Source organism: Natator depressus, chromosome 1 (assembly GCF_965152275.1).
Source record: "Natator depressus isolate rNatDep1 chromosome 1, rNatDep2.hap1, whole genome shotgun sequence".
Lineage (NCBI taxonomy): Eukaryota > Metazoa > Chordata > Testudines > Cheloniidae > Natator > Natator depressus.
Genome location: NC_134234.1, coordinates 6,848,893 through 6,857,691, shown reverse-complemented (window position 1 = coordinate 6,857,691; position 8,799 = coordinate 6,848,893). Strand labels below are relative to the sequence as shown.

The 8,799-nt window shown below is 46.6% G+C and overlaps 1 protein-coding gene across 2 annotated transcripts; it reads left to right on the top strand.

The window, feature by feature from the left end:
• The first annotated feature begins 1,576 nt into the window (after nucleotides 1–1,576).
• Nucleotides 1,577–5,888, top strand: LOC141980646 (olfactory receptor 51G2-like). Of its 2 annotated transcripts, XM_074942076.1 has the most exons (2): nucleotides 1,577–2,508; nucleotides 5,864–5,888. In XM_074942076.1, exons 1-2 carry the CDS (start codon nucleotides 1,577–1,579, stop codon nucleotides 5,886–5,888), a joined length of 957 nt encoding a protein of 318 aa, XP_074798177.1. The 2 variants fall into 2 exon arrangements, with proteins under 2 accessions (XP_074798177.1, XP_074798186.1); XM_074942085.1 differs by lacking the exon at nucleotides 5,864–5,888 and having other exon boundaries at nucleotides 1,577–2,512.
• The last annotated feature ends 2,911 nt before the right edge of the window (nucleotides 5,889–8,799 follow it).

Below are 8,799 nucleotides of genomic sequence, written 5' to 3'. Positions count from 1 at the left end.
AGAGAAACCTGACATTCAAAGCGAGCTCAGAGTGTCAAAACCCTGATGCCCCGAGTCAGGATTTCTCCAGGGTTTCATTTTCTAGAGGTGCCATGTGCTCTGGGCCCGATCCTGCCAGGGGCTGAGTTAGAGAAGACCCCACAAAATATCAGAGACTAGTTTCCAAATCAAATCAGGTTTATTTTCTCCTGGAAATTCAATCAGCAAAAGCAATTTGAAAGTCATGAGAGAGCAGAACCAGTGGTTTGTTATTAAGCAGAATAGAGCAAAGGCGCAGGAAAGGGGAGTGTAATAGTGTTTATATGTAATTTATGCCCATCATCTCTTACACGAGCATCACTAAAATAACTTGTACACTCAACAGGACATTAGTGCAAAACCAGTGATTGCAGTATTCACTCATGTGTGACGCCAACCCTGCTGCAGTTACTGTCCATGTTAGCTTGTAACTTGCCAGATAACTACCGACCCTTGCAGGGGGAGAGTATGCAGGTCATGTTAGGATAAAGAGAAGCCTGTAAGATGATCGAAGTCTCTGGATTCCGTCAACATTGGCCAGGCAAAGCATTTCAGCTTCTCATGGAGGGATTCTTGAGGGTCAGAGTGTATCACTGGAATTTGGTAAGGGTGAGTTAAGCCTGGTACTGATTGAATTTACACATGAAAGTTTGGCATGTGGCTGTTGATATCACTGTTAGCAAATTTAGAACTTGTCCATAAGAATTTATCCCATGTACTGCAAAGAGGCAGTAGCACAATTTGGACTCCCAGTAGTGGAGAAAATAAAAAAGGGCATACAATGAGGCAATGACATGCATTTATAAATAGCTTCAGTGCAGGACAGATAAATCCAATGACCGTTTTCACCATGCACGTGCCATGTATTTACACACATGCCATGATACAAGGAGCCACACTCAGAAGTGCAGAGCCAGAAAGGCTGTCTGTGTGAAGGGTGTAACAGGGTTCAAAAGAGAACTACATAAATTCATGGACAATGGATCACTTGATGATGACCTGTTTTGTTGATTCCCTCTGGGGCACCTGGCACAAGCCACTGTCGAAGACAGGATACTGGGCTAGATGGACCGTTAATTTCACCTAGTATGGCCGTCCCTATGCTCTCATGTTCTAAGATCACAGTGGTAAAATCATACTGTGCTCAAGTAGGCTGCAGAACTTAGCAGGATCCAAAGAGGGAGTGAGTAACCAGAAAATCCAATGACAGTAGACAGGATTGTTTTAAAAAGGTTTTGGAGATTTACACCACAAAATATTTCTAACTAGTGGGTGCCAGGGAGAAACTCCCTGGGAGCAGCTTATCCCATAGCTGCCTGTTTCAGGGCTTCTTCCATCTTCCTCTGAAGCATCTGGACATGGCCACTGATTACTGGGGGAGATGGACTACAAGTCTGATCCAGCCTGATTAATCTGATTTGCTTATCTACCTTGAGCTCTGGGAGTCTGTAAACGTGCACTGAGAGCAGAATGATTTCTTGCTAAATATCATCTAATCTCCTCTTATTTTTCTTTTAGGAAGGGCATTTCAGAATTCCTCGCACCTGCCCAGTACAATATGTCTGCTGTCAATGACACCAAATTAAATTCTGTAATATTCCTTCTCACCGGGCTACCATGTAATGGAGATGCACATCTCTGGATCTCTCTCCCCTTCTGCTTCATGTATGTTATTTCAGTAGTAGGAAATTCAGTCATTCTGTTCATTGTAAAAACAGATCCAAGCCTCCATGAGCCCATGTACATTTTCCTTTCCATGTTGGCCATCACAGACCTTGGCATTTCGATAACCACCATACCAACAATACTGGGCATATATTTTTTTAACTCTAGGGAGATCAGCCTCGATGCCTGTTTAGCCCAGCTGTTCTTCATCCACTTGCTACAGTGCATTGAATCCTCAGTGCTGTTGTTGATGGCCTTTGACCGCTTCATTGCAATCCATAACCCACTAAGATATGCTTCCATCTTAACCCCACCAAGAATAGCCAAGATGGGACTGGTGGCTGTGCTAAGAGCGATGGTCATAATACTTCCACTTCCCTTTCTCCTGAAACGGTTCCGATACTCTCGAGCCAATGTACTTTCCCATTCCTACTGCCTGCACCAGGAGGTCATGAAGATGGCTTGTTCGGATATCACAGTCAACAGCATCTATGGATTGTTTACTAAACTCTTAACAATGGGGCTGGACTCGCTGCTCATCTTCCTCTCTTATGTGATGATCCTCAAAACGGTGCTGAGCATCGCGTCCCACGCGGAGTGCCTGAGGGCCCTGAACACCTGCGTCTCCCACCTCTGCGCTGTCCTGCTCTTCTACACACCAGAGATCAGCTTGTCTGTGATACACAGATTTGGGAAGGGCTCTTCTCCCTTACTTCAGATTCTCCTGGGCTACATCTCCCTGCTTCTCCCATCGCTTATGAATCCAATTGTGTACAGCATGAAAAGCAAACACTTGCGTGTGAGGATAATCAGGGTGTTCATCAAGTGAAGGATCAGTTCACCACCTGGCTCCGGTGACATGGGAGACGAAAAGCATGGGCCAGCTAGTCTACCCTGCACCCTTACATCCGAGATGACATGAGCTTCTGATCTCAACTCTGCAGACAGGTTCAGACGGGATCTAAGGCTGGTGAGCGGGGACAGGGATGCTGAGGTAGAACAGGGCCCTCGGGGAGGGAGACCAAGGCAGGCAGCAGCATTTACAAAGTGACTATTTGTGGAGAGCCAGGGGATCGGTGGGATTTTGGCCCACAAAGAGCCGTTTTGGTGGCTGCTCCAACCTCACAATTCATGTCGATAGTCAATAAGGAGAAGGGGTGTGGATGCTGTTTCCCATTACACCTGGCCTGTCCCTGTCCCGTCTCTGGCTAAACATCCAATGGCTATGAAAAAAGCTGCACAGCTGTTCTGCAGTCACAGTCGGGGCCCTTCCTGAGAGCTCTGGGTGCAGCATGACCCATGGGTGCTGCACCAGCTGGGGACAGAGGCTATTCAAAGGGCACGGACACTCAGTCTTCCCCTGCACACTCAGGCAGGTGCTAGTGACTGTGTGGTGTCAGAGACATGATTAGTGCTGGAGCACAAGGAGAAGCCATTCAGGCAACCCCTCCAATAATGGCTTTTCACACAGCGCACCTGCTCAGCCCACTCCCCACTGAGGCAGGGCAGAACTGCATGTGTGAGTAACGGTCGGACACACAGGAGTCCTGGTAAGAGACTCAGGCCTAGTTTCCCTCCCCATCCACTCCATTTGTTCTGCCCCAGCAATGCAAAACTGTAGAAAATGGCCTCAACTCAGACCCAGCTAGCTTCTATCCGAACCCAGACCATTCAGTGTAGGGTGACCACCTTTTCAAAAGGCAAAAGCAGGCCACAGGCCAGGATCCCCATCCCCTTGGTGACCCCACCCCTGCCCCGCTTCCTCCCCTTGGTGGCCCCACTCCCTGCTCCTCCTCTTCCACCGAGGCTCCCCACCACCCCCCGTCTAGGCCAGAAGCGGGCCATGGAAATTGTTGCTCAGGGAGCCAGAGCCCCTGTGAGGAGCTCCATATTCTCCACTTGCCCTGGGCAGGGGACTTGGGGGACAAGAGAATGCCCCAGCCTATGTGTCTGCCCACCAGGATGCATCTCCAGAGAAGATGGAGTGTCCGGAAATCCTCACAGCAGCCTGGGCTCCCGGGGTAGCTGTAACCCTGATTTTGTTGGTCACAACTGCAAATACCAAATTCAGGACAAACTGCTGAGAAATAAATGTGTCTCCCACAGTATTCTTGTCAGCAAGTTAAAGAAGTATGGGCTGGATGAATGCACTATAAGGTGGGTAGAAAGTTGGCTAGATTGTCGGGCTCAACGAGTAGTGATCAATGGCTCCATGTCTAGTTGGCAGCCGGTGTCAAGTGGAGTGCCCCAGGGGTCGGTCCTGGGGCCGGTTTTGTTCAATATCTTCATAAATGATCTGGAGGATGGTGTGGATTGCACTCTCAGCAAATTTGCGGATGATACTAAACTGGGAGGAGTGGTAGATATGCTGGAGGGCAGGGATAGGATACAGAGGGACCTAGACAAATTGGAGGATTGGGCCAAAAGAAATCTGATGAGGTTCAATAAGGATAAGTGCAGGGTCCTGCACTTAGGACGGAAGAACCCAATGCACAGCTACAGACTAGGGACCGAATGGCTAGGCAGCAGTTCTGCAGAAAAGGACCTAGGGGTTACAGTGGTCGAGAAGCTGGATATGAGTCAGCAGTGTGCCCTTGTTGCCAAGAAAGCCAATGGCATTTTGGGATGTTTAAGTAGGGGCATAGCGAGCAGATCGAGGGACGTGATCGTTCCCCTCTATTTGACATTGGTGAGGCCTCATCTGGAGTACTGTGTCCAGTTTTGGGCCCCACACTACAAGAAGGATGTGGATAAATTGGAGAGAGTCCAGCGAAGGGCAACACAAACGATTAGGGGTCTGGAACACATGGCTTATGAGGAGAGGCTGAGGGAACTGGGATTGTTTAGTCTGCAGAAGAGAAGAATGAGGGGGGATTTGATAGCTGCTTTCAACTACCTGAGAGGTGGTTCCAGAGAGGATGGGTCTAGACTATTCTCAGTGGTAGAAGAGGACAGGACAAGGAGTAATGGTCTCAAGTTGCAGTGGGGGAAGTTTAGGTTGGATATTAGGAAAAACTTTTTCACTAGGAGGGTGGTGAAACACTGGAATGCGTTACCTAGGGAGGTGGTAGAATCTCTTTCCTTAGAAGTTTTTAAGGTCAGGCTTGACAAAGCCCTGGCTGGGATGATTTGATTGGGGATTGGTCCTGCTTTGAGCAGGGGGTTGGACTAGATGACCTCCTGAGGTCCCTTCCAACCCTGGTATTCTATGATTCTATGATTCTAAGGCAGACAGACCCCAAAACTGTTGATTATTCTCCCATGTGATATACTGAACCAGGAACACAAAATTAACTTCTGTTTCACCACACTGGCTAACAAGAAGTCGTAAAAGCAGGTTCCTTAGATAATTCAGTCCTTATATCCCCATCAAAACATTAGATTTAAAGATGTGTGGTTTTTTAAAAACAATTTAATGTAATGACAGGTGCTTCTGATCCCAATGGACCAGCCACACACCCAGGTCAACATATAACTCAAATCTTACCCAAAAATCATGGTGATGCCAATCCTTTAGTATCTAAAGTCTAAAGGTTTATTTACAAACAGAAAGAAAGAAAGGTGAGAGTTAAAATTGGTAAAAGGAGTCAAATACGTACACTACATGGGAAGTTCTTATTTCAGGCTTGTAGCAGTGTTGGAATAAGCTGTTGCCTTGATTAGTCTCTGGTTGCTTCCAAATCATTGGAAGGACCTCAGTCCATTGGTTAGAATACTCCCATTAGTATAAGTTTATAGTCTAGAGGTTTGAGCAGGAAAGAAGCAAACTGGAGGTGTTTCCTTTTATAGCCTTTTGTAGCATCTGCCATGTGGAGGAAAACCCACTGATTCAAACAAAGCCCTCAGCACAGCTAGAGGAGAATGACAGGTGACAATTTGGGGTTTGGAATCACATGAGCAAGTCACATCTCCATCCATAATTTTGCTTAGTCACAGCACGAAATCATTACCCATACCCTGACAGTACGTTTGCAGGACAGTCCATTCAGTGTAGATGGGCGTCTCCCAGGGTCCATTTTCAGTTAAGTGTGTCTTGATGAGCCGTTAATTTGAATATTCCCTCCAAAAATTGCAAGCTAACTACTTTGTGGGCATTACCCCAGGAGCAAACATTTGAAATCCAGGTATAGAGACAATAGTCATACCTTCAAATACAAAAATAATACATGCAGACAGAAAGCACAACCATAACCAGAAAATCATAAGCTTTTCATAGACCTCTTACATGCCGCATTTTGTGCAAGTTTGTTGCAAATATGTAACAGTGGTTGCAAAAGTGATCTATATGGTCATATTTTGATCAGAGAACATCACAGTAGCTCTTACCATGGCCCAGCTCTGGGGTGGCCAGGAGGCGGAGCCTCAGGGGAAGTGGAGCAGGGGCAGGGCTTATTGGTAAGAGACGGGGTGGGGGGGGCCTCAGGGGAAAACGGGTTGCAGGAAGTCAGAAGCAATGGAGACACCACCAACAAGGGCGATAGGGTGTTCCTGAGTAAAGGAGGAGGGAGAAGTTGGAGGGTAGGAGACCTTGTGTTTTGGAGAAGACTGAATAAATGTGACCCCACAAAGGGAACTCTTGTTTTAAATATTCCAGGCTGAGAGTAAGTCATTGCAAGGACCTTAGAGGGAAGGGCAGGGTGCCTACAGGGCCACCTCAAGGCACCAAGGAGCACTCTGGGGTAGCCCCCATCTGCAGGGACATGGCCAGAGTGTGCTGTACTCTTGGAAGGCATTAAAATCAGGCAGAGGTCAGCCCAGCCCCCAGGCTGCTCTAACTTCCATTGAGGCCAGGAGAGAAAAGGCCAGCACATCAAACCACTGTAACTGGCTCCGTGGCATCCCTGCTCTCTACAGCATGGCAGGGAGGGGTCGCTCTGCAGGTGCAGCGGAGAAGCCATCTGGGCCTGTCAACAATCAGATGTCTGGAAGGCTGGTCCTGTGGTCTGGACACTGCTCTGCGACTCAAAATAGCTGGGTTTAATTCCCTCCATGGGCAAACCATTGGCTGTCTCTGGTGGATAATATCCCGGCCCTGCCTCACAATGATGGCAGGAGGATAAATACATTCAAGGTGCTCAGATAGTCTAAGATCAGGGCTGAGTCAGGGTTCCAGAGATCAACGCCCCTGACATTTGTTTTTAAAAGGCCTCTGACCACAGCCTCCTGTGACAGGTGGCTTCTGGGATCCCCGTGATTACAGCACCTTATTTGTGGCAGAAATACCGGATTTCAGGGGTGACAGTGAGGGGTAGGGAGTGGATTTCTGAGGAGAGATTTGGAATGTCATAGGGTCTAAAGTCATGCCTCGCCAATCTATTAGAATTCTGTGAGGGGCTCAGAAATCATGTGGACAAGGGAGATCCAATGCATATAATGTATTTAGATCTTCAAAGCCTTTGACACGATCCCTCACGAAAGGCCCTTAAGCAAAGCAAGGTGTCATGGGATCAGAGGGAAGTTCCTCTCGTGGATTGGTAACTGGTTAAAGATAGGAAACAAAGGTTAGGAAGAAATGGTCAATTTTCAGAATGGATACAGGTAAATAGTAGTATCCCCGAGGGGGTCTATCCTGGGACCAGTCCTATTCAACATATCCATAAATGATCTAAAAAAGGGTGTGACCTTGTACTCCATATGAGTTTATGAAAATATGCTTCTGAGTGTGAATATAATGTAACTGGAATATGCTTGCTGCAAAAGGTCTCTTGTCAATATCAATATATTATCAATACAAAGCTTATAATCTACTGACTGTGGTTATCCTATTTGTATAAATGTATCATTCTTGTATCTGAAACTAGAAATATGAAATATAACTCGGAGGTCTTATTGTAATGATGCAAAGTGTGAGCCATTAATGGTGCTTTGGAATCTTGATGGCTCCCATCAACAAGGACAACTGGTTGTAAATGGCTCTGTTTACTTGCAAGCCTTCCTGTGAGTCAGGCCGGGAGGAATGAAGGCTTGGGGTCTCACAGGACATATGACCGTGTCACCTGATACTGGAATCCATCTTAAACCTGGTGCTTTTCCATTTAGAAGGAGGGGTGGGGACCCAGAGAGACAAAAGATTCCTGCCTTGTGCCAAAGCTATATAAGGGGGTGGCACAGAACAAAGGGGCTACACTCATGAGAAATCCCCTAGCTACCACCTGAGCTGGAACAAGGAGTGTACCAGGAGAAAGGATTGGGCCCAGACTCGAAAGGAGTGTCGTCTGTGAAAGAAGCTTATTGGAACATCTCGGAGGCTGAGAATAATCTGTAATCAGTTTCGTAATGTATTAGGCTTAGACTTGTGTGTTTTATTTTATTTTGCTTGGGAACTTACTTTGTTCTGTCTGTTATTACTTGCAACCACTTAAATTCTACTTTTTATACTGAATAAAATTACTTTTGTTTATTAAATAACCAGAGTAAGTGATTAATACCTGGGGGAGCAAACAGCTGTGCATCTCTCTCTATCAGTGTTATAGAGGGTGGAAAATTTATGAGTTTACCCTGTATAAGCTTTATACAGAGTAAAACAGATTTATCTGGGGGTTGGACCACATTGGGAACTGGTGCCTGGGTGCTAGAGACAGGAGCACTTGTTAAGCCGTTTTCAGATAAGTCTGCAGCTTTGGGGGTGTGGGTCAGACCCTGGGTCTGTGTTGCAGCAGGTTAGCGTGCCTGGCTCAACAAGGCAGGGTTCTGGAGGCCCAAAGTGGCAGAGTAAATGGGTTCAGAGGCAGTGTCAGCACATCAGGTGACAGTCCCAAGGGGGTCTCTGTGACCGAACCCATCACAGAATAAATGGTCAATTTTCAGAATGGAGAGAAATAAATAGTGGTATCTCCAAGGGGGTCTATACTGGGACCAGTCCTATTCAACACATCCATAAATGATCGAGAAAAAGGGGTAAACAATGAGGTGGCAAAACTTGCAGATGACACAAAATTTCTCAAGATAGTTAACTCCCGGGCAGACTGCAAAAAGCTACATAACTGGGTGACTGGTCAAGAAAATGGCAGATAAAAAACAGGGTTGATAAATATAAAATGATAGGATTTAAATTGGCTGTTACCACTCAAGAAAGAGATCTTGATGTCACTGTGGATAGCTCTCTGAAAACATCCA

Excerpts from the sequence above, each read along its gene's own strand:
- LOC141980646 (XM_074942076.1), top strand. The coding sequence starts at position 1,577 with ATGTCTGCTGTCAATGACACCAAATTAAATTCTGTAATATTCCTTCTC. Across the intron at positions 2,509-5,863 it reads ATAATCAGGGTGTTCATCAA|CACAACCATAACCAGAAAAT; the intron begins GTGAAGGATCAG and ends GCAGACAGAAAG.